Below are 27,005 nucleotides of genomic sequence, written 5' to 3'. Positions count from 1 at the left end.
TCATTGTTTATCAAACTTGTCCAACTCTTTCACAAAGATAAGATGGTCCTCAGGCGACTTTCCATGCGTTTTGCAAAGGTGCAATTTGATTGCATGTTTGCTCGCAAATGTCCGATTGCACAGTTTGCACTGATATATTGAGCCAGTGTCTTCTTCTGTAAGTCCAGAGGTACTAAAAGTCTTGTCCTCTATTCTGCTGACTGCTTGCTGCTCGAGTAAATCTATGGAAAGCTTGGAGAGGTCCTTCAGGGTAAACCCGAGGTGGGACTCCAAATGGTGAATGTAGGAGGAGGGAGTCCTGAACTGGGAAGCACAGTCACCGCACAAAAACATAGGTTGGCCAGAGTCCATATTTTTAAGGAACTTTGTGCCCCCTGTCCGCTTTAACTGGTATTTCACATTGGCCAGCCAATGTGAGATAGTAGTCATGGAGAGACCAGTAAATTTACAGATGGCGACGCGTTCCTGGGGTCCCAAGTCACTGACCACCAACTTTCCGTCAGCGGTCTCTCTTAGACTAGAGACAAACTGCGCCTGGAGAATCAGGAGGTGCTGGGGATTCCAGTTTGACTGTCGGCCCTTCCGTCTTTGGATGGGAGACAACTCCTCCAAACTGTCCTCGAAAGTACAGCCATCGAGGTCTGATTTCTCAGAGATGGAAGAAGGGGTTGTGGACTTTGGTGTCAAACGGCCCGTCAGGTTTTTTACCATGTCTGAAATATCCATCAAAGCATTCTCCCGAAGGAGCGGAGATGAGGACTGTGAGAAATCTTTGAAAGCTGGTTTGCTGTTGTTTACGCTGCCGTTGTTTGGTGTAGAAGTACCCGTAGGTGTACTTCCATTGGTGTTTTTGGATTTGGTTAAGTCAATGGGCTGCTCATCATCATCACAGTACTGACTCACAGGCTCTGCTGACTTAATCTGAGCAGAGCTGCTGTTGATTTTATAAAGCATTGCAAAGGGGTCTACGAAGGGGGTGGCCACCTTTGCAGCTTTTCCCAAGTGGTTGTTCATGATGGATTGCAAAGCACTGAGAGGATTGACTAGTGGTTGTTCATCTGAGTGATCAGTAATGATGCTCAGGTTATTACAGCCATTGCTTACAGGCTTTTTTGGTGAATCAACTTCACTTTTTATCTGCGTCTCTATTTTACTTGCTGTCTGCTCGCCTTCTTTGCCTCTCAACTCAGTCTGGTCCTCTGCTACAGTGTTTTTCACTGCCCTTGAGCTGCTTTCTGGATTGGGTGACACCTGTTTGTCCTTAGGATTTGGCAATGGAGACTTTAGAGACCGGCACTTACTCTTTACAGGTCTTTCCTCTTTTTCACTTTTTACTGTAGTTTTCCCTGTCACTTTCTCAACTAGCTCCTCCATGGCCAACACATTGCTCTTGTGACTTGGTGGTGGAGAGGGGCTATTTGGTGAATGGATCAGAGAGCTTAATTCAGAAGACAGTACCTTCAAACTCTTGCTGCTGAATAGAGGTTGAACTTGTGCACATGACGGAAAGGTAGACTTCAAGGATCCATGGAGTTGGTAGGCGGCATGAATGCTGGGGTATCCACCCCAGGTTGGTGTGCCTGTTTGGGCTTTGTTGATTGCACTTGAAACTGTATTCTCTAAAGACTTTAGGATGTCCAAGCCACCTTTAGGTGCCTCTTCCAAGTCTTCTTCTCTCAGATATTGGTAAGATCTGGCCTTTCTAGGTTTGTCAGCTTTTTCAGGAGGATCTTCTTTCTCCTCTTTTATTTTTTTTTCTGGTTCCATCCCTTCCATTTGCTCCTCCTCTGCCTCTTCAACTTTCATTTCTTCATTTTTCTCCTCGGGGCTAGTGGATTGCAATGGGGAGTCAGTTTGTGACTTCCCATTGGGTGGTGGGAGTCGTGTTGTAGTCGGCGGCAGAGGAATTGACTGAAATTTCTCCTCAATGACAGAATCAAAAACTAACTGCTTACCCTTTTTAGAGGCTGAATTGGTTACTTTCAGAAAGTGCCCTGTGACCATCATATGGGCTGTCAGCTGTTGCAAGGTGTCATGTGAACTACCACATTCCATGCATTTGAGAATTTGTGCCTTGCGTGCCTCAAATTGCCAAGTATAACTGGCACCATTTTGGTAACCGTATCGATTGTTTGGAGTGACATAAGGGTTGGCCACTTTTTGGTCTTTGGGAGACTCTCCCAAGCGTATGCCAGATGAGACTGACTCTGGCGAGCTCGGGGACATCAAGTCTTGAAATGCTCTTTTTTTGGTTGGGGGTACCAGCTTTGAGGTGAGGGCTGGCATTGGTTCTTTTAGAGGCACTTTCTGATAGTGTTTTGTTTTGATCATATGAACACTGAGATCTTGCAAAGATTCAAAAGAATGGCCACAGTACATGCATTTAAGAACTTTTTGGGCATCTTCTTTGCCTTCCATCTCCAGCAGAGAACGCTTACGTGGTTTGGACCACCTCCTGCTGCGATCATCCTCGGTATCCTTATTGTCATCACGATAGTGGCCCGATTCGTTCATGTGCACTGTCAGGCCAACCAAAGTGTCATATGCACCACTACAGTCCTTGCACCTGAACTTGCTGGCACCCGTAAACACAGGCCCATATAGCTTATTGTTTTGCCTGTAAAGCTGCACGGTGCTGAAAAGGCTTGGCTCAGGAAGCAGTTGGTATGGGGTATGCTGAAAGGTTTTGGCCAACGCTGCCTGGTGCCAGTCATAAGCTAATCCTCCTGTGCTTCCAGAGCTTACACTGGTGCCACTGTTGCTTGACACTGCTCTGGTGGTGGTACTGCTGATGCTAATATTAGTGGTGGCTGAGGCATTGCTAGTGCTACATCTACTCTTCAGATGGATGTTGCCTGGGCTGTGACTGTTCAGGAACCCATTGCTCCCTTTGTGATTGCTTCCATTGTCATTGCTGGCTGCGTACTTGTTCCCTTGTTTACTTTTCAGCATGTCCAGAGCAATGCTGGACCAGGAGGCATCCGAGATCAGGTTTGCATAGACAGTTTTCATTTTGGCCAGACTGTCCTGTAGCGAGAGGCCATTGATGGGCTCTGTGCTCTCCTCTTGCATCTCCTCTACCTTGTCCTGATCAATGAGGGGGGACGTGGTCTTAAGGTCCACCAGATGCTCGCTGGTGGTGCTGAGTGGAGAGGCGTACCCAGCGTCTGGGTTAGTGCCATTGCTAAGTGGAGAGTTTTGGCAGCTATAACGATCACCTGCGTCTTCGTCATCATTGAACAGATAGTCTGCGTCTTCTTGACCATCCAGGGAAAGGCCGTCATCCTGCAGATGTTCCTCTTCACCAATCTTATCCACATTAAACTCGTCCTCAGATCCATAAACTAGAAAACACAAAAAGAGCGCAAAGTGCCATTAGATATTGTTTATACACATATTTTTAATTCACTAGAATAACACACATTATGCATCTACCACCGTTACTATACAAAGGTATCTGCAATAATCCTAAAGACATTTTTGTCAATTTTCACAGCAATAATAAAGTGGCAAACATCCATATTGTGACAATGACAAATAGTCCTCTTCACTGCGCTGCCTAATGAAGCTATTGAACACTACAGCTCAGCAAGGGTAGAGAGCAGAGATGAGCCACAGAAATGCTTCTGCTTAGTTTTAAAAGTGTACACAAGCAAAAATGTAAATCATACAAAGAATAAATCCTCAGCGGAGATGATACTTATTAATCATGTGGTGAGATCTGTTACTTCCCAATACAAATGCAGACATTTTTGTCTCTTCACACTTGAAAAAATAAAGAGGAAAATCTGTCTCTCTAATTACTCTGTTAAACACTCACTTTGATGTTTCCTTCCAAACATACGCTGTTTCCTTCCAAACATACGCTGAATGCTCACAATGGATTAATAAGCATATGCATATGTGCAAACATTTCAGTATATTCATCAACTCTATAAAAAAATTTAAATCTGAATCAGCAAATTGAAAAGCCAGAGCAGCTGTATTTCATTGTCTATTTTGTTGCTGTATAGTGACCACAGATCTGTGTCTAACATTGATTTGCTCTATTCTTCCAACATGCCACACATACTATGGATTCCCAAGTAAGAGATAGTGGAGCAAAATGCCAGCTGCATCAGCCTTGCCAAGCCATGGTTGGCTGGAGTCAACTTGGCATCGGCTGTGGAAGTCCTCACAGCGTGATGCAAGGAAACGGCCAGTGGACATGACAAGCCGTGTTGTTACTGTCTATGCTCCCAGAGTACTCACAGCTTCAAGTGTGCCATTTTAAAAGAAGAGATAGAGAGTTATAGTATCAGTGGAAAATGGCTGCCCACTCTCAGTAACTGTCAACAATTCTTACAAATCATTTGTTTCTAAAATGATAAAATCTGCATTATAAAAATCAGATGAGCAGAATCCCTCAAAATAAGACATTTGCAGGTATAATTCTCTCTAATTGTAGAGAGATGAAAAGGTTTACATATGATCCTGGAGAGAGAAACATTACAGAGAATAAGGGAGAGGGAGGAATGGAGGGTTAAATATGCTAAGGCAGCTCCCCCAATCCATTCCCTCGTAAGATGCTTGTCTGAGGTGCCAGAATCAGTCTCCAGTGAGGAGGCAGATGTGCCGTCAGCTTCAAACAGCATGTAGCTCTCTATCCCATAATCGGAATGGACATAATACCTGATGTTTGTGAGGTTCCAGTTACTGCTGCCTGGGAAAAGCTGGAGGTCCAACAGCTGCAACTCTCAGCGTTGTACGTGTGTGAAACTGTGTGTGTGTGTGAGAGAGAATGTACACGCTGAAATGTACAGCCTTCCTATTCTTAATTAAACTATTCCTGTGCCAGTTCTTCTCTTAACTGCAAGCTTGTAATTACATACAAGCTCCACTTTCACTTGAGTTGGTCACTAAATTAGAAGATTTTAACCTTTGCAAATGCAGCTGCACAGCTTTCTTTCAACCTGTCTGGTCCTCCCCGTCAAGATGCAGCCCACAGTATTGAAATAAATGCAAAACCGAACCTATTCAAAATCAATGTGGTGAGAGTAGTTAAAGACAAAGCCGCCAAGCTGACAAAGTGAGAGAAACCTGACAGCAGTACAAACACACACATGTACACACTGAGAGCACACTGACACTAAATTCTAGTCTTTCCCTGCCATCCGCCGTATGTTGCCTTGACAGGCATCAGTGTCGGGAGTGTGTCAGTGTCAGCCTGAGGTGTCAGTGTCCACGCAAACAAGCCAGAGAAGAGGTGGGAGGGGAAAGTAACAACAACAAACACAAGTCAGCCATTTTTTTTTTCAACCCCTTGCACAAAGCCTCCTCCTTCACCATCTGTGTCAGAAAAGCTGCGGGTGCCACCGCCGGCTAATAAGGCAATCAGAGATGGAAAAGATGCTGACATGGCGGCTTTCGAGCGTCACTCAGAACAAAAGAGGAAGAGGAGAGGGAGGGAGCGAGGGATAGGGGGGGGGGGATTAAAACGGGGGTGGTGGGGAGGAGTGGGGGAAGGTGTCTGTTGTGGTTGTCAGTCAAATACGTAAGCCCACTTTGTGCTGTCAGGGAGGATAGGGAAGAGAGGGGAAGTTTTGAAAAGAGAGGAGAAAAGATATGTTTAGGCCAGTGAACAAGAGGTGTGTGTGTGTGTGTGTGTGTGTGTGTGTGTGTGCATATTTAACTGGAAAAAACAAGACAGGGAAACAAGTTATACTGCATCCAACTAACTATGAACAAGATCAGGAGAAAGAAGTAGTGAAATGTATGCTATGTGCACAAGTTTATGGGTGTGTGTAAGATATTTGTGTAGCTGATCACTTGTCTGTGTGTGTCAAGTGTTACAGTGTGTCAGGTGCATGCAGGGATGCAATGTTGCTGGCGGGGGGAGTCAAAGCCATCTGGGATTGGAGAGAAGCCTGTCATTGTTGTGCCCTGAGTCCAGGATGCCAGGATCTCTAGCTCCTGGCAGGTGACACCACAGTAGGACACCCCCCCAGTCACACCCACACACACCTGTCCCCCAAACGGCAACCCTCCCCCAAGGCAGGAAGCTGCATGAGGTCCACACACACACACACACACACACACACACTTGAAAGAACAAATGCAACCGAGGTTGAGAAAACAATTTCCTTGCTCCTGAAGCACATGTAACACACATGCCTGGATCATGCAAACATGTACACGTGCTTGGACGATGCCTTGCTATAGAACCTCAATACGTTCTAACTGAAAATGTGTCCATAGCAATGAGTACCAAAAGTTGGCATTGAATATATGGTCAGATTCATAAGCTTATTTTTACATTCTCTAATCGGATATTTATTGATTTAAATCATTCTGCCAATTTGGCACTGAGCTTTATTGAGGTTCAGTTATTGTGTGGCTGGTTTTGTTAAGAAATGCAACATTTGAGTCAAGTTTTAATTTTTTTAATAAATAAATAACTCCTCAAAGTAAGGTATCAAATAAAGTAAAAAAAGACAATTTCTGTATTTCATTACCAACAGAACTTGCCTGGACACACATGTTCATTTCAAATGTGCCAATTAGTTGAAAGAATTTGTAAAACAGGGAATTCATTTTCAATTTAAAGCTACATTAAGTATGACTTTGATTGCCCAATAACACAAAATGGTTAAATAAGTTTTTATTATAGTGACAAATCCAGCAGCACTTGATTGGTGTCAGTTCTCAGAGATTAAATGAGACTGGGATAGATAACTGGTATGCCTCTTTTTCATACACACCCACACAAAACGCACACTTTCCCCTCTAAACCTTCTTCATTTATTCATGTTGTCTCGGAGAAGAGGGCAATCCTGGCTCTCATTTGCAGTGCTAATGTCCAATTCCGCCAGCTTTCACCCTGCTGATTTACCCCGCGTAACCGGGCGCTGCATTCAGAGCGGGGCGGCCAGCGAGGCTCACACCGTTTAGTGGCCCTTCAAAATGGGAGCTCTGGTGTGGCAGTCTTATTTCTCTCTCCCGTTTCGCTTTGTCACCGGCCCCTCCATTCCCTGCCACTCACCTCTGATGGCTTTGGACAGGCCTGATCAGTGTGTGTCATTGACCTGTACGACGTGCATGAGTGTGTGTGTGTTTCAGCAGAGAGAAGGCTGTAAATAAAATGACATTATTATTTCCTCTGTCCTATCATGTAGAAAAGCCAATTATGGTAATGCTTAGTATGTCAGGCAATCTCTGTCTCTCTCTGCTCTCCCCAGTCCTCTTCATTCTTGCTCTTTTTTCTCTCCTCTCTTTCTCCAGAATAGTGGAGGCTGTGGTTTCATAGGACCTGACAGTCTTTGGACTACTCTGCCGACAATGTACACTGAGGCAAACTGGCACAGACCAACAGTCTCCTCTCAGCTGCAAGACAACTCACACTAATAGAGCTTTTCATATGATTCTGCATAACCAGTTGCCGTCAGAAGGATTCGTTTGAGATCTACATTGTCAAAATGATTAGGAAGTTGGTTAAATTATAACCTGGGGACTGGATATTACTTTGCCACTTAAATTGAGGAGGTAACCGCTCCCTAACACAGTGCAGAGTTACCATGTATTAGCCATGATTTAACCCTCCGCTTGCTTGCCCAGACATGAAAAAGCCTACCTAACAGTTCCCCTCCACGGCCCCACCCTCCGCTAACCCACATGGAATAGTCCACCATATGGCACAATAGCTCCGGGGCTTCTAATAGCTTGTGTGTCGTACAAATCCACCTTCTCAGCTTCCACGACTCTTCCGGTTGGGAGAAGGGGAAAAAAAACAGCCAGTAAAGTCTGCTCTTCCTGCTCGTAGCTATCTGCAGACACCATTTTGAATTTGATTATTTTTTAACTGTTACTGCAAACTTTGCATCACCGCTTTGGATTCTTTATAAAATATGAATTACAAAAAAATGACCTTTTCTGAATCTTTTGCCTGTCCTAAGGGCTTTCACATATGTTTCCAAGTAATTTGCAATTACTTGAACTCATATTATGCTAATAGCCTTTTTAAATGGGTCACATAGACAGTGCATTTTACCTCTGGCTCAGCTTCATTAGACCACTACGAGTACAATATGTGAAGATACGCTCAGTGGGACTGAGTAAAGAGCAAATGATGCTCACAGAAGAGATCAGTGATGAAAGAAAACAATAAATCTGGAGAACTGCAGACTTTTTCTTTGAAAGAAAATTATTTCCAGTTCTTTCTTGAATTGTTTTGCAAGTTTCTCCTCCTCTTTTTTTCCCTCTTTCTTTCTTTCCGCCCCTGTTTGTTCAGATCTCCCGCGAGCCAGTTTCGACACGCCATGACAGTGACTGTGGTCTATAAATCACCTTTTCCCTGAACTGTCAATGCCTGCTTGCTCTGAGATGAAACAACAGCCATTAGATCATCGGCGCGGCAGATTCCAGCCTTTTCCGCTCTGCTCTTCAGCCAAAACCCCCCACGCCCAACAATCGAACGTTTCTCTGGTGCTGCACACACCATCTGGTTTGTTTTCAGGCAAAGTACAGATTCAGATAATGCATTACTAATGCTAATTAAAGATGATGCGAAGTGAGATTTACACAACCCAATGCCAAGCGTTGACTCAATGTAGGCTTTATACGACAGATGCCATTTGTTAAACAGATTCTTTTAGAGAAAATATTATCAGTTTCTTTACCATCCATAAGGAGTTAACCTTGTCAAAATTAGGATTTCAATATCAGTATTGTTATCTTCTGGGATGGTTTCACACTTTTGCCGAACGACACACATCTTTAATTATATACGGTGTTCTATTTTGGATCAATCAAGGGTGGCCGTTACATGACAGAAATGTGTTCTGTTTAAATTGGAAGAGAATGAATCACAAAACTAACCAGCTACCGACACAGAATCACCCATTCTTCAGAGATGCCGTCTTGAATTCACCTGCATTGCCCCTGACGGTGGAGCTTCCCCCGACTAAACAACAGCTGCTCCCATCGCCTAGCAACAACCAGTTGATGAATGACCCCAAAGATGGATAATTACCATAAATCACTATGGTTGTGTGGAGAATAGAAGCAGAAAATCATTGTCGGAAAAACAGGCTGAACCGCAGTTTAAGCGAGTGTGCCTGGTGTTTAGGCTAACTTTGTCTCTCATGAATTTGTTGAATTGTAGATGTCAGTAGATTCCCCGGTTGGCAAGAACGGGTCGGTGAGCCACATCCAAAGTGGCACTGGATTTGTCTACTAGGGTCATTTTGAGCTTTTCTTGAGAGTGGCCAGTGTTTCAGACTGTATGAATAGAGTCTGTAAAATGAAACCTGATGAAATGACTCACGGGATAAAACCTGTCCTGAAGGAGTAGGGACAAATAAAACAAAGTGGGCAGAGGAAGGAAGAAAGGAAACGGCGAAGAATGAATGATGGCAACAATGATGCGTTTAGCGCTGCAAAGAAGACGAGGAGGGGGGGATGGGAAGAGAAGAAAGCACAAAGAGGAAGTGTGTTTACAGTCTGAACATACGTGTTTATTTATGCACTGTGTGTGAGGGAGTGTGTTGGGGGGGCAGAGGTAGACGGTCAAATACAGGGTAAGGGAGAGAATTTAAAATAAAGGAGAAAATGAGAGGGCACGGGGCCAACACAGGGTCACAACCCAACCAGTTCGGTCTAGCCGAGTCCGGTTGCACAATAAGCCATCAATCAACCTTCTTCACGCTGTCAGACCTCCCCTCAATTCACAGAGGCCATCCACTTTGTACACTGCTGAGGCACAAAACACAGAGAAGGAAAAAAGACGGAGGGAGAGGGAAAAAAGTACATACACACACGTGTCGACACACACACACTTTTGTACAAATCTGATCCTTTACTCTCTGTGGGAAGGAGGCACCTTAATGACCCACTCGCACCAGAAAATGACACGGTGAAATTCATCCGTGTCTTTGCAAAATGTGTGGTTCTCGGGGGTTTCTAGAACTAAACACTTACAGGGTTAGCTAGTGATCTGCCATAACCGTAACCTCTCACAAGCTAGCCAGACACAGGAAGTGCTAATGCTAGTCACTAACAATAGCTCTCAGGGCTTCTTTCTACTTTCTCTACAATGGGCCGTTTTCCCTCTGGTATTTAAAAAAATAATTGTATTCAATAAAGAATAGTCTAAAGAGGGAGAAAGCTTTCTGACCTAGACAGCTTACTAACTCAAGAAAATAAAATCCTCTTTTGAGGATCAAATTTAAAGACGAATGGGGGCAACAAAGCTAGGCTACGTTAGCTTAGTAAGGTTAGCTAAAGTTGAACTTGAATTTGAGCAGATTCATTTTGCAACTCTTTTAACGTAGTGTGACTACTGGGCAGTCTGACACATGGGTGGTGCGCGCACGCACACACACACACACACACACACACACACACACACACACACACACACACACACACACACACACACACACACACACACACACACACACACACACACACACAATTTTGTATTTCTGGATCAAAACATTTCATCAGCTCCTCTCGACCCTTATCTACTTCTCGGTAAGACATTCAAAACAAACCGCGGACCAGATAAGCAACACTGAACACAAGAATGCAGAGGACTACGTGAGAACATGACCTCAGAGACAGACAAAGAAATCAGAACTTTAAAAACCATAAAGTCACTTCAGGGAAATTAAATAGAACTGCAAACCCTAAGGGCAGGAAGCTGCTCAGGACAACCAAATGTCCTCAAACATTTTAGTGCTTTTAACCGCACGTGTCACCAGGGAAATTTCAGAAATTGTGCACCATCAAAACTGTTATCCTTTATGCATCGCCACATTTTCTTTTTTATTCTTAGTTAGTACCGAAGCATGGTGCTCCATTAAACAAAGTTCTCCTGTTCCGTTTCAACACTAGTTTAGGATTTAAAGCACAGGGGTGTAACAAAAAAAAAGAAAAAAACAACAAAAGCATAAGCTGAACCACACAACAGTTTGGAGTGTGTGTGCTTTGTGTAGAGCTTTTTTTCTCCCTTTCCTGATGACCATGGCAATAAAGTGACAAAAGAAGAAATGATGGGCGGCAGCAGGGATTAGGAGCTGAGAAAAGGTCCCTGGAGAAAGTCAGTAAATTATGTACTGGGCTCTCAAAGTGGACTAGTATCAGTAGCCATCTCAGCCTGATTGCGTCTGTGTGTGCGACTATGCATGCCTGTGTGTGTGTGTGTGTGTGTGTGTGTGTGTGTGTGTGTGTGTGTGTGTGTGTGTGCGAACAATGGCTATGAACAGCTTCACAGTCAGAGAGAGAGAGGCAGGAAGAGAGGAAGCAATCCTTCAACAGAGCACAATATCAGACTGCGGACAGACAACGAACGGCTGGAAGGTTCTGGAAAACGAGAGAAGCCTGCCTCCCTCACATTTCAGCTCCAAACGTCGCCTCCCAAAGTGCCCTCCATCTAACACTAACACGCACACACTCACACACACACATAAATGGCACCATAACTCTATATCTGCAATCAATCTGGGCTATGAAGACACATCCATCTCCAGTAATGTTAATGGGAGGGTTTCGGTGGTTGGAGGGGGTGGAGGACAGGGGCAAAACAGAGGGTATGCGACTGCAAGGCTGACCTCAGAGCCGTGTGAGGTAATATAGGCTGTGTATGTGTGTAATAGAGACAGAGTAAATGAATAAAAAGCGAGAAAAGAGCTGCGCGCATTTGTGCGTACAGTTGTGTATTTGTCTGCATGTCAGGGGGTCAGGTGTGTGTGCGTCAGTGTGTGTGGGAGAGAGACTGATGGCTGTCAGCTTGCATCTGGCAGAGAAAATAAATTAGGCTTATGAAGACAAATGAACAGGCTATGGAAAGAGTAAACGGGGGTGGAGGGGGATCATGACAGAGAGAGCGTCGAGCGAAGGGAAGGAATGAAGAGGAGGTAGACATAATGAAGGAGAAAAGAAGGATATTGAGAGTATGTGGTGGCATGGATATGAAAGGAAGGAGATGGAGGGGCGTTGCCAACTAAGAGAGTTCCTTTCGGCAGCCAGTGACCGTTCATTAAGAAGGACGGGCACACAGACGGGCCTGCTGCTGGCAACAGGAGAAGCTTTGGCATGCGGCTTCCATTCCTGCAAGGGAAACATATATGTGGGTGTATGTGTGGGTATGTGTGTTTGTAAGGGTCCACTGCCAGCACGTTAAAAATCACGAAAATATATTTCTTTGCTTTAGTTGAGCATTTTGGAAGACTCTTCTTTCTGTAAAGACAGACAAGCAAAAAATAAAGCACAATGCACCTTAGATATAATGAGTTATCACTGGGGTTGTATCTGTGCTGGAAGGGCCTCTCAGTGTGCGTTTCCTCTGCTTGTGTGTTGGTGTCAGCGTGTATCCATGTGTGCTCTATCTCCGCAGATTTGTCAGTGTCTATCCCTTGACACACTCCCCTCGTTGCGAGTGGAGGAGAGCTCTCGGGGGGTTTTGTCACGCGGCGGTCTGTTCTTTTCCTGAGGCCTGGCGCCCCTCGTTTGATAAATGACACATGTCATTCTGTCAGCCCCTGCCATCCGGGCTGGGAGGCCCCAAGCTGATGTATGGCCGCCCAGGCTAAAGGAAATCAGAGTGTTTTGGCAGCGCCCTGAGAACATGGCCTCTTATAAGGGGTATGTGTCTGTGTGTTTGTGCCTGTCTGTCTGTGATACTGAGTGCATGTTTAATTGTGTGTGTGTGTGCGTGTGTGTGTGTGCCTATTAGTGAATGTATGTGTGCATGTGTGCGTGCGTGCGCTTGCTCTCAACCTGTCAGGCGGACGGGTAGAGAGAGACAAATCATCGTCATGGCCGCCCCAGCTGTTCCCCAAATTTGGTGCGAGAAGGAGAGCGAGGGATAAAATCCTGCCATTTGAGTTTTAAACGACTGATGGTTCCCAGAAACGGGACTGAGTGAGAGGACAAGCGGAGCTGAGCACACACAACACACACACACACACACACACACACGTATACACACACGTATACACACACAAGCTGCATCAAAACCCCAATAGGAATCAAGCCAATCCCAGAAGGAAGCAACAGACAGCCGGAGTGGATTTCTTGAAAACAAACATGCGCATACACACACATAAACACACATGCTTCAGACGTACGCATATGTAAACACATGAACACAAACTTTGGACATGGCATTTGCACCTTAACCAACATAAAAAAACGCTAACAGGCACGCAATACAAAACCATGGCCATGTTTAAAGAAATGACAGACATAAAAATACAAATAAACTGCATATTTCATCGTTCTACCAAACCTCGCCATTATTGTTGGTCAGAGATTCTCAAAACATCCTCACTAAACTATCTCAAGGTCCAGGCGATCCTCACAGCTACACACCAAACATATGCACAGACATTTCCCTGGTGGAGGACATTCCCACCTGGAGGTTGTGAACTCTGTATGACCCTGCTTGATTGGGCCGAACTCCCCCCCCCCTCCTCTCCCACGGAAAAGAAGCAGAGCGTCATTAAGCTGTGAGTGATGAGTGGCAGCCATGGGTGACATCCTCCCCTCTCTCTTTCTCTCTCCTCCACTATCCAACTGCTTTCACGGTCTCTCTCTCTCTCTCGCCTTTTTTTTCTTCTCCATTGCCTTGATACTTTTCTCTCTCGCTTTATTCACCTCTCTCTCCATCCCTCAACCCCTCAAGTAATTTCTCTTTCACTCCTCTGTTGCTTTGCCTCCTCTTTTTCCACTCCCTCATCCCTCCCTCCTTAGCCCCCCTCTTCTCTCCCTGGTTCTTTTTTGTCTGCTGTCACTCTCTTTTTCTCCCCTTTTTTTCACCCCTTAAAGCCCCTCCCCTCTCTCTCTCTCTCTCTCTCTCTCTCTCTCTCTCTCTCTCTCTCTCTCTCACACACACACACACACACACACACACACACACACACACACACACACACACACACACACACACACACACACACACACACACACAATAGGGCCTCACTCAGTCTTGTCTAGCTCTCTGGCCCCGGTCATGTAGACACTCAGCTCCTCCATACATAATAGATCCCAAATATCCAGAGGAGGGGGTTCACATTATCACCCGCTCAGGATTGTGCCATCAGCACTGCTTCCACAGTAGCTACACTGTCTGGCACCGCGAGGCCGACTGTAGTTTTAAAATAGTTTTAATGAATATGTGAAAATGTCTTTTTTAACCAACTTCTATTCATACAGGCTTGTCCAGCCGTGTGTGTGTTAATTTCCTGTCCCAAGGAGGGCACTTTCAAAGGCTTAGCACAAGTTTTCAGGCTTTTACAGTAGGTGTTTGAAACTTTTATAATTGAACCTCAAAGTGTAATGTCACATCTTGTCTTTTTGGAAATGGAAGTAAGCTGCTAGTGTCCTGGATTGACCAAAAATGCAGCCTTGTAATACTTGTAACACTGTCCCTCAGAAAAAGAAATACACAAAAAAGGTTCCTTTTTGTATTTAATTCAGATTACTATAAATATTATTTGGCTGTTGTACATTGTGGTGAAGTTACTGGAGGAGAAAGTGGAAGGAGATAATTGACTGAACTTGATGTTAATCAGCGCGAGTCATTCTGCTCCTTGATCTTGTTTAGTTAGACCGAGTTTAATTAACCAATCCTGACATGCACATTCTCCCGACTGACAAACGCTTCACCCTGTGCACACAAAAGGAACTTAACGTTACGGATCGTGTTCGGTGCTTGTTGGGTAAATAAAGTAACTAGACAAATTAACATATTTGTTAATTATGTTGTTGTCATTTAACAGCCGGTACAAACGTTTCTTGGTCTCTAACACTGACACGTATTATTTCTTTTAAGGTCCAGATAAAACCCAAAGCTCTTCTTATTCAGACTAAACCCTCACAAACAACCTGTTGCTGGCTATATCAGAGAACCCCTCAAGCATGTTCTGTTGCTGGGTGGAAGAATGATTGACCTCGTGTTGACATGTAACGTAAACTTTCACCAATCAGTTTGTATACTTCTGCTGTTTTAATAAATGATGATGAAAGTGCCTTCATCTGACCTTTTTCACAATGGATGTTGTTTATGCTGTTATAAATGTGTTTCATGTGCACATAAATCAAACATTATTTATGATGTATCATGCCTCTAAGATGTAATATATTGTTTTGAATATAACAATTCCAAACATTCACAAGTTCCTGCTTCTCAATTGTGAGGATTTGCCAGTTTCATAATCTTTTATGAAAGCAAACAGAATAATTCAGGGTTTTGGGCTGTTGGTCTGACAAAACAGGCAACATTTGGGAGGTTGTGATTGAAACTATACAATCACTCTTAGCATATTTTTGGAAAACGTAAAGAATATTTCTAGCTGTTTCTGCCCAGTTCAATGTAAATATTGTGAACCGAGTCATAACTTTAAACTTCCAGTTTAATGTGTACGGTGTAACGTTCTCTCGGTTAATTTTCTGTTTCCTAAATCAGCAGGTATTGTTAAAACAGAGAAGTTTAAGTGTGAGGCTCCAACTATGAGGCAAGGCAGAGAAGGAATGAAGTGACAAACTGAGAAGATGGAGAGGAAAAACAGAGCAGTTAAGTAAAAAGTAAAAGTACGTCACACTCGCACCTAGAAATGAGTCATACACACTGGGAATGTGTCTTTGAATGTAAGAACAGATGAATTACAAATATACTGTCTGTAATTACCACGTTGACAAAAATATTGCACAGACCTTCACATAGTTCAAACAGCAAGCGGTACCCAAATTAGAAGGCACAGACCCAAAATGAATAGACAAAAATGGACCAGTTAGACAAGATCCAGAAGCCTGAGGGAGCAAACACATCCATACAAATGCACGTAGTGGCTATACAGGCAAGTGGTGGAGGAATGTATTCTTTGCAATTTTCTAATAAAAGTCAATAGTAAAATTAGTACCTACTGCCTAATGCCAAATTTCTGCATTACAATAATAATCCATTACATCATTCAAAGTACTGCATTTAAAAATTCACTTCAATCAAAGTACAAAAAAGAAACATTTACTCAAGTTAAAAAATAAAAGTACCCCATCAGTGGTAAATATGGATTATAATATATATATCATCACTGATGTGTAAGCATACTTTTAATAGTTCAACCAATCATATGACATCCATCCATCAATCTGCAGCTTCTAGCTACAAGGGAGGTATGTGTGGAGCCTCAGTTCTCTGTAACTCCTCATCCTGCGACGCTCTAATCCCGCCCATTTTTTAGCAGTCCAATCAAATGCATTTAAAATCCCTCTTGTACCTGTGCAGCATTCAAATATTCCATTTCACGGGGGAATACTCACAGTACAGAAGTATTAAAACGCTCTAACTTCCATTTCATTGCCACTTTAAAAAGGTCACATGTCTTTACAGTAAATATTAAGTGACTGCCAGCAAGTGGTTAGCTAGCTTAATTTAGCATTAAGTCTAGAAACAGCTAGCATTGCTCCGTTCAATGGTAACAAAATCCATCTACGAGCACCTTTCAAGCTCAATAATTAACACATTAAACCTTGTTAGTTTTATCTGTAAAAAAGTGTAAAGATGATGCGACAGAGGCGGATGGACCAGAGATAGGCAAGCAAACAGGACAACAGTCGCAGACAGGCAGAGACAGGTGATCACAAACAGATGCTCAGGTGGACAGCGAGTTCCACAGGAAGAGCCGGTCTGCTGAGTGACGTTTGGGTGTACAAGAGCCCTCCCACTGTTCTCTCTGAGACAGACGACTTAGAGGGACAGAGCTGAGCTTATACCCCCCTATGATTGTCACCGTCTGAGACAACACGGCGGCTCAGGAAAGATTTGGGAGGAACTTTTGGAGGCAGCATGTGGTGTTGTTGAATCGACTGGGATCCAGAGACGTTACATCCCTTATCCACCGCCCGTCAAGCCGAACACTGTTAAGTAATTACTCTGTGTAACCCCCGAGAAAATTGTGGTCGACGGGTTTCTTTTAAATGTAAGAGTCAAATACAACTAAATAGCACACAATGTGCTTTGATTCCTTTCCTGTCACATATTTTACGAGAATGGAAATAGTCTTGGAAAATATGTGACAGTCATGTGTTTAGACTTCAAAGAAGATGACACAAGATTTAACTGCCCTGTGACCGTTCACATTTTTACAACAACAAGAAGTGTGACTGCTGAAATCAAACTATTGCAAAAGGAGGCTCTTGAAATGTGAGAACGAGGCCAGCGGGCCTGTAAGGGTATATATTACGCTCTCCTTTTCAGATGTCGAGTTCATGTTCTTGTAACCAGTTCACTGACTCTTGAGCATCCGGCGAAAGAGAGAGAGAGATAAAGAGAGAGAGAGAGAGATAGATGAGGGGGAGAGACAGGGAGGAAGATGAAAGAAAATATGAGCAGGGTAGAGGAGAATTGAGTCAGTAAGATAGAGATTGATGACAGATAGGAAGATGAGAAAAGGCTTACAGGGAGAGAGAGAGAGAGAGAGAGAGAGAGAGAGAGAGAGAGAGAGAAAAGAGGCCAGTAATCCCCAAAAAATCGAGGCGTAGGCTGATATAAAGATGAAGAGGGTGAGTGGAGGATGGCAGTGACACTAGACCGGGCTGCAGCGTGACCTTCCTCAGCGTCCGCTCTCAAGGACAAAGTGTCATCTGTGAACTGTATCCACTCCCAGATGGCTTATCTGCAGCAAAATAGTGACTAAAAATGATATTCATTGCTTTTAAACCCACTTTATCAGTTAAATAAACACTCCTTTGGGAATAAAAATGACCTCTGACTTTTGTCCACTTGCAGCAACTGTTGTTTATCCTGAGGCCTTTAATACATGTAATAAAAACAAGTATCTTTATTTTCATGATATATAATACTGACTGGTTTTCGCCAACATGCTCCACATGCAAAAAAAGGCTCTCTTTAAAGCTATGGAGGGGAAAACAATCTTTACCACTACCTGCTGCTTAGTTTGCATACGTTTGATCAATGTTTATGTACTCCTAATGTTTAAAGAGGGAATATATTCAAAACACCATCAGCGTACAGCTATCAAGTACATACGTATTCAAGCCCATATCCAGCTTTTGCCTTGGCAACCACAACAAAATAAAAAAATACACAAATTATATGTGTAAGCCTCCAGCCTTTTGAGGGTTGCTTTATAATTTGGTGTGAAGAATTGATGCAACTCACCATTACAAAGTTTTAATTTTCCCATTCTGAACTTTAATGGAATTTCTGCTGAAATACCATATTTAGCCAAAAGGCACTGCAGTAGTCCCTTAAAATGACATATTCCTCTTTACAAGATAGTTTCCGCAGTTGTTTCAACCATTACTGCATATTTGGCAAACAGTTGTTTGCTGCTGTGTTGACATTGTTAAAACTAGAGATGCTCTGATCCAACTTTTTCTCTGCTGATGCCACTGATAAGGAAACTGTGTATAATGTGGATTTGCCACATCTGGCCGATAACCGATCTGCTAATTTAGGTCAATATAGTCGGTTCCAATACCGATTGGATTGATGCCTCTGCAGCTAAAGCACTACGTGTCCTTTTATTCTGGGACCTATGAAGTCATCTTTAAGCAACAAGCTGACAAGCAGCTGGTGTCTAAATTAAAAAAAATTGTCAGCAGGTTCGAAAGCATGAATTACAAATTCAATACTTTCAGGCAGAGAGCTACACTTTGAGACATCAATTCTGTATTACTGTGGCAGTCACATGACACTTTAGTGGTGAAAGTGGTTTCTGTAACCAGACTTGATACAACTTAAAACACATAATTTAATTGTCGATAAATCAAATTAATTACATTGTTCTTCATGGTATAATATATAATAAAGAAGAACATATGTGTTTTTGTCTCTACATGTGCACCAAGGATAAAACATATCTAATAATAATATATATATATATATATATACCTGGCAACAGCAATGGAAGTGCGATGTTGGCGTGCGTGTCTGCTGTATAACGCAGGCGCATGTAATCAGCGGCTAATAACACGATGGGAGTCGCTGCCCCACCGTAAATCAATGGGCAAAATAATTGCTAATACACTGGTTATCGATTAGCGTGCCCGCCATGCTCTCATTTTCTGGGGCGACCGTGGCTAAGCGCTAAAGCAGTGACAAGGGTAAAGTGTTATTTCTCAAAAAGGCGCAGAGACAGACAGCTGGGCAGGAAAGAAATGACTGCAGGGCCTCGGCAGTAATTCTTAATTGACACCTGTCAGAGCAATGGCAGCAGTCACAGCTGCTGCAAGAGAACGTCTACCCAAGTCCTGTTCATCTGTCACTTTTAATACCTTTTCTTCACAGCCCTTCTTTCGCTCCCTTTGTTGTCTTCTTCCCTCTCACCCACACCCTCTCGTAACCATCCAGGCTTCAACCCAGATGTTCAAGGCCGGTTAACAGAAGCAGCACAACTTCCAGACAGGGTCGTGGACGGCCTCCGGCGGCAACTTACTCTTTTTATTGTGTACTTTGTGGATCAAAGGCAGGTTTTCAGACTTAGTTTAACTGGCTGAGCTCTTGACCCAAGTATCAGCAATACGATGGAGCAAGAGGCTCAATATGAAGGAGTACTAAGTGAGTACTAAGAGTAATTCAAACCTCAATGTGCCTGCTATGTGGACAAGTATCTCCAGCCTTATCTCGAGTATGATCACCACGATTACTGCAGCAGGCGCCACCTCAGTGGCAATTTCTAATACATCAAGTGTAGCACACAAAAAAAAGCCGATGGCGAGAAATTTCTGAGATCATTTAGGGAAAATACAGAGTCCTTTTGGCTTTGGACGAATTAGATCACAGCAACCAACAATGGCTAACTCTGTCTCTCCATGGTGGCGTCTGTCTGGCGTATAAAGCATCCATCATGCAGGGACACACACGATACATACAAATACACTGGTGTAACATTACACTGGAATTCATGACTAAAACCATAAAGTGGATTTATGCGAAAGTACTTAGATGACAGACATATAAAACGGCTGTATTGCAAAGGAAACATGGGGAAACAACCGAAAACACACTGTAGACTGCAGGCTTCCCCGAGGACACACTGACCTCTGAGTGTACCCTGGACCTCCCGTCTTCTAGTCTTAAATCATCGCTTCCCATATTTATCTTTCTTTTCTGCATTCTTTTTTCTCCCTTTTTCCACACTTAGCCTAATTCCCTTTGTCTTCCCTTGTCTGAGTCTCAAACAGCTTGAATCATCAGGAAACGTTCAGATAAAAGTTTGAGGGAAGAAGCAAATGTTTGGTTGCCCACAATCCCTTGCTGCTTTGCCGGAGCCGACAGACATAGTGAAAATATTGCAACCAGCTGGAACTTTAATTTTCTTAACATGTGAAAATTAATCGGCAACTATTTTGATCATTACATCATTTAATCAGTAACTTTTGAAGATGCCAAATGTTTGTTGTTTTCAGCCTCTCAAGAATCAGGATGGCCGTCTACATCGTACATGAAATAAACTAAATATGTGTACAAGACATCTAAATATGTCACCTCTGGCTTCGTGAAATGATAACATTAATACTATCTTCTGACATTCTATGGACAAAGCAATTATCTATTAATCAGGAAAGTAATTGTCAGATTAATTGATTGTGAAAAGAGTTGAAGCCTCATCCATGAATCCTGATGAACCAGATGTAAGCACACAGCCACACATGGTTGGATACAAAAGTGAATAAGTTTCAGCTAGCGTAAACGTATGAAGAATAAATAAACAAATGTATTTCATAAACCCTCCCTGGGATTTCACCTCTTTTCTTTTCACCCAACTGAATTTTACTCAAAAACTTTGTGTGGATGCTTTGCAATAAGCAACCGGTGGCCTAATCCCCTCAAGGATTAATTTTGTGGATGATGTCATTCCTGTTTTTATTTTCCATCCCCATTGTGGCTTTTGTTGTGCAGCTGTTTTGAATCAACGCCAAGCTATCTTTGTGAATGGAAAACATACTCACTGAAAAAGAAAAACAATAAAAACACACAGGATGTGTTTAAAAGTGAGGGTGCTACGGAGTTTTATTCATTGTTTTCTTTACTTCTTGTGTCGCGTTTGAGTGAAAATCCAGGTTTTCCTGCTTCCTCTGAACCTCATTAAGCTCCGGGATAGTTTTACCTCACTGCTGCAGCGCTGAGAGCCTTTACATCGTCACCCGGCTGCCGAGCCTAATTCCCACATATTTTCAATCCGACCCTCTCTTTTCCATAAGAGCAGTCATCGATCTTCATTTGTCACTTAACCTCCACGAAGATGAGGACATAGAGTGTAGTTGTGCGAGTGTGCGCATTAGTGTGTGTCTTTGATTTCCTGAAGGCCTACTGGCTGTGACACCACATGCAAATGAAACTGCGGGTGTAGCGGAGTGTGGGATAGCAAATATATCCACTGACTCCTTCAGTCAATGTCACCGGTTAATGACACTTTACATACACTGCCTTATCACGGGATCAGAATATTTCACGTTCATACACACACGCAGGGTTGCACAAACTCCTCGTCTTGCTCAGTGACTCGTACACACACACACACACACACACACACACACACACACACACGCTCTGTTTTCATCTCCAGACTTTTCACTTCAAATAAAAAAAATACTAAATCTCACAGCGTAGCTTCAGCTTCTGATGTCATTAAATACTTTATCAGAAAAATCCAGATAAAACCAACACAATGTTCCAAGGCGATGGCTTATTAGTTGTCAGGTGCCGTGAGCTAAATTTCTGCAGAGCAAATACAATGCAAAGTAACAACAACAACAACAACAACAACAAAATATACAAATTCTGCTTGGCTTAGAACTTTGTTGCTTTTCTATCAAACAAGCCCAAAAGCTGTTCGCAGAAAGATCAGAGGAGAAGTATTGAGAACATATCTCACATTCAATGGAAGCCACACATTTTCAGCTAGTCTTCAACTGTGAAGAACTAGCTACGCTGCACTATACGCTCCGTCTACAGTGCCAGTTCATGTACAAAAACACAAGTGTCCATCCAGACTCGAGGCTCCGCCCACTCATAACCTCATTACAGGCGTGTCGGTGTCCAGCTCGATGTCAGCTTCACAAGCCACACGTGTTGATGCGTCACGTCACCTCTCCTGTTCGCCGTACACTGGGAGTACTGGGGGTGGGTGCAGGAGAAGCGGCGAACGCCGAGTTGATTACATCAAGGCAGCTTGCCGACTTGACACCTTGCTGAATTTGTAAGCATTAATCGGTGGGGCCCTGTCACTGATCCGTCAGCTACCTGGATAATTAGGGAGCATGGCTAACGATGCCGTCGGGAAGAAGGGAAGCTCAACTTCTCCCCCACTCACAAGTCATAATTAAGAGACTCCTTTTTTGCATTGAGGTAGCAATCGCGGCAGTAAAGGGGGATCTCTTTTTAGCAGCCGCTGATGTCAGTGGAGAGGCTCGTGAGGCGAGACACTGTTCCGTGCGTACCTCATTGTGGCTTCAATCTGGACAAACGTTGCAGAGCGCTTTAATTAAACATGCTGAGCTAAGCTATACAGACAGATCATTAAAATGTAGCGCTGAAGTCCGTTTATTAGAGACACTGAATCACGCGTATTAAAGAAATTAACAGCATCCACGGCCCCTGACTGTAACCAGAACACTTGATTTATGTTTAGAGCGCTAAACTTTTTAATTAGTGGCATCAGTGTGTGAGTGGCCGAGCCCAGCCAGTTGCCTAACATTTCTATCAAGAGAGGAGACAAAGGCAAACTAATTACAGTCTTCAGCTGGGAAGGAACACATTTCCACATGGTCATGTTGAACAGTATCACAGCATGTCACTTTCTCTGCCTTCGTGACCTGCACTAATTCTGCCAGTGGAGAAGCTGCTCTCTCTGCTGTCAGTGGAGATAAGAATCCAGCACAGGATCAAACATTGCCAAACCTAAACATCCAAGAGTGAAAAAAAAACTGAGTGGATTTCAGATCGCCGGCCTAATTCAACCGAACAACGACGAGTACAAAGACGTCCATCCCATACTCTTATGGATCGGTATGCTGATCCATCCCCTTGTGGATTGGTCACCCACAGTTGGCCCCGCCTCTTCGTCTGTCTCAGTAAAACTAAATGTTGCGCAGGATAGGTCATAAAGAAATGTATTTTTTTTGCAGGCAGACCTTTTTAACTCGCCTGGAATAAATTCAACACAAACTCACACTGTAATCACACTGACGTGTTGAATGATTAGTTGACAGATTCATTACTTAGAGTGACGGTGTTTGATTTAGGAGATTGTAGCAGGAAAACTAAAAACGACAGTAGATGTGCAGCAATACACATTTTTTCCCCAACAGAAATCAAAACTGTGACCTCAGTATCAAGGCAAATATAGGATTTAACTTATTTGTATATCTTGTATATAAGATAGTAACCTAATTACTAGTTATCTCGCTGTAGTATGGACAGCATGTTGGCATTAATGCTACTGATGCAAGCAGCCCAATATGCACAGTTTTCTTAGAACAGCAGTAAAAACAGGTGCTGATTACAGCAGTTACAACTGTTTATTATTATTAATAGATTAGCCTATAAAACGCCAGACATTTTAGAAAAATTACTTATTAAAGTTTCCATAGCCCAAGGTAACGTCTCAAAATTGTTTATTTTGTCCAATCAACGTTCCAAAAAACTAAAATATAAAATTTCCCGCTGACATTAAAGCTCCATAACCCTCACATCTGAGAAGCGAGAACCAGATAATGTATTTGCGGGTTCATGTGATGTAAACAATACATGTATAATCAAAACTGTTGCAGATACATCTAAACCATCTACACTTTGTTGTTGTCTTAACCTGGAACGGTCAACACGAGTTAAACGAAGAAAATTCATCACAGGGAGAGAAACAAAACTCACTAGAAGCCACAGTCACAACACTGTTCGCGTCTTTTTATACTTCACCTCCCACTACATTCTCATTCTCATCATAATTAGCTTCCAAGATTTTACTGCATTGTTTACCTTGAGGTCCTATGAGAAATACCATGCAACACAACAGCACTTCAGTGAGAGGAGACACAGAGAAAAAACCCCGGAAAATGACAACAAATGACTGCAGCAAAAGTCTCTGCTGCTCAAATTGCACTGCACTGAACTCAACTGCCAAAACTAACAGACGCAGTAATGTGGTTCCACATGAAAGAACACTGATGTATTGTCACTGGTCATAAACTAGATAGGGTACAGCGCCATTACAGGGTCTAAAATCATCACTGTGACTGATGAAACAGAGCCCATTTAAAATGGCATACAAAGAGCCATTGAAACCTCTATCTCTCTCTCGCTCTCTTTCTTTCTCTCTCTCTCTCTCTCCTTCTCTCTCTCTCTCTGAGGAGCGTTTGCAACATTTTGTTTTAGTGCAACTCCAAAGTGACAAATCCAGGTTGTGGAAATATCTGGTAATGCATTGTAAAAATAGCCTGTGTTTAAAAGGTGCGTACACAATTTCACAGAGGGAACAGTCTCTCTCTCTTTCACACACACACACACACACACACACACACACACACACACACACACACACACACACACACACACACACACACACACACACACACACACACACTTCAGGAGAGGTTTTAAAGTTTTTTGGATTGACCATATGTCAGGCACTGGAAATAATGTAGAGACACAGGCTGCCAAGTTGGGATTAACCATTACTGCCTGTGATGTATGCGTCTGTCACAGAAGCAGACAATAAAATCAATATTCAAAAGCTGAGCCTGAATGGGGCCACTTCAGAGCTCGGCTGAGTGACCAAGAGAGGCTGCAAAAGCAGGAAAACACTTTCTGTTTCATGCTCTCTTTTGGGGATTTCACCAGTGTTTGTAGCAGAGGTATAAACCAACACTATTCACTCTCAGGCTTGTTCTTCAAACACATTTTCCTCTATCCATCACTAAAGCCTGGCGTCAATTAGAAATTACAGCCCCACCGAGTTCAAAGTCTTTCTGTCACAACCTTGATTAAGTCTGCTTAACCTCACATTTCCACCGCCTGCTTAACATTCTACAGCTGTTTTATTCGGCTTTGGTCATTACTGCGCCAACTTCAAAGGCTCCTCTTTTCCCCCGTCATTTGGAAATGCATGTCAATCACACACATCGCCCAGGGACATCAAATGGATTCAGGCAAACATGTGATTCTCTCTCAGAACAGTTCATGTCTGGTCAACTTAACGACGACATGGAGACACGACTGTTGGCGGGCGGGCAATATGTGGGAGCTGAAAAAAAGAGAGATCGTGGCATTGGATTGCTTTGAAAATGTGTAATTATTTACTCTGGTTTAGGTCTTTTTTCGGAAAGAAAAAAAAAGCCAGTTAAATACAAATTAGTACCTAACTTGTAACTCCCTATGTGCCTATTATTACACATGCTCATCCCCAAACACAGTTAAAAACATTGTATTTAATATCAAGCAAGTGTGTGGTACCACATAGTGATTTTAAGCTCATTCATGTTTAGATAAGGTTGCTGTTGCATCCTCCTCCTAAACATTTACGGCACATTTACAACACTTCCTTTCCCGAAGAGATGAACACGGAGGTCAGGTCAGGAGCTTGAAGTGACCATTAGAGGTAACCTCCCCACTTCACCCTGCCGTGTTTTGGGGCTATTTCTGTCCGAGAGCCTCCCTGTGATCTCGCTACGGCCCAGCACCCCTCATCCCTCCTCCCCCGTTCCCTCCCCCCTTGGGTATTAATCGCAAAGTATTTATCCCGCTTGAGAACTTTTCTTTCAATTTGTCTTTTCTTTGCTCCTCGGCGGGGGCAAAAAGTTATCCTTTGAGTGAGTCCAGCTGCCGGGGCGCATGCGTGTCCCTCTGGTGAATGATTTACTGATGTTGATCAGGAATGAATAGATCAAAGGCGGTCGCATGACAGGCGATCAATCAAGCATCAAATCAAGGATGGCAATCCCACAGCGGAACTGAAAATACGCCACTTTTCTTTTTTTTTTTTCTTTCCTTTTCGTTTTTTTTTCTTTTTTTTTACTGGCATCAACACGTCACAACACGTTAGCCTGTAAAAACGAGATAAGATGAGCTTTGTTTGTTTGGAGAACTTGGGATGCTGCTGGCAACCTGGAGTGCTGCTGAGCGCGTTCATATCTCAAGAGGCAGAATAGTCATCGAGGCATATGGCTGCGTAAATGAAACAATACTGTTCGCCGGTCAAACACGCCTTAGATTAGGAGAAATACACCTATTATGGGCTGTTGAGGGGTGTGGGCTCGAGCCTGCTAGCCTCGCATCGTGTCCCGCACCGCTGTGTAAACTTGTCCGCACACTGAGCGGGATTCTCGCTGTTCGTCGTGATTGTGGAGAATAAAGTGCGTTTGTGCCGAATGGGGGGGTGTTCGTTTAGAGAGCCGGGGCTTACCTGCTGACCGCCGCGGTGCTTGCTGCTTTCTCCTCGGCATACTGCTGCAGGACTTTCCGTTGGACTTTTCATGCAGAGATAAAAACAAATAAAAAAAAACAGCGGACAAGCTGGAGAGGAAACCAAAGTGAGGAAATCAAAGAGCCAGCAGCGCTTCCTCGGTTCTTCAGCGGGATGTTAGAAATAAAGTGTAGATCCCTCGCCGGGCGCAGAAGTCTCTTTTTTTGTTTTGTAATGGAGGTTTAATCTCTACTGATCAGTTTGTAATATGTATGTCCGAAGATTACAAATCTGTTAAAGCAAAAGGGAGCACGTCCGTTAACTTCTGCCGAAACTCATCGCCGGCTGTGGGGTCGGTGGACAAAAAAAAAAAAAAAGCTGTCGGAAAAGCTCCGTGCGGATTCTCAGTCTATCGAGGGCGGATATGGACAGCTACCGGAGCTCCTCGACTCGTTTCCATCAAAAGAGGTTTACACCCCTTCGCCGGACTAATTCGTACCTCTGTTCACGGCAAAAGTGAGGAAAAACGGAGCTCCCCTTCTGGCGTTTTAACTGGAGAGCAAGCTGCGCTGTAGTGTTCCGCTCCGTCCAGGTGCAGCT

The 27,005-nt window shown here is 43.4% G+C and overlaps 1 protein-coding gene across 1 annotated transcript; it reads right to left on the bottom strand.

Annotated features, from left to right (window-relative positions):
• LOC306749062 (teashirt homolog 1-like) lies at positions 1-26,445 on the bottom strand (the record flags this gene model as incomplete). The annotated part of the gene is made up of 2 exons (XM_079232306.1): positions 1-3,344; positions 26,406-26,445. 2 exons carry the CDS (start codon positions 26,443-26,445, stop codon positions 1-3), a joined length of 3,384 nt encoding a protein of 1,127 aa, XP_079088432.1.
• Positions 26,446-27,005: the final 560 nt, after the last annotated feature.

Source organism: Taurulus bubalis (genome assembly GCF_910589615.1).
Source record: "Taurulus bubalis genome assembly, chromosome: 16".
In the NCBI taxonomy this organism is placed as follows: Eukaryota; Metazoa; Chordata; class Actinopteri; order Perciformes; family Cottidae; genus Taurulus; species Taurulus bubalis.
This window is presented reverse-complemented; position numbering and strand designations above follow the sequence as displayed.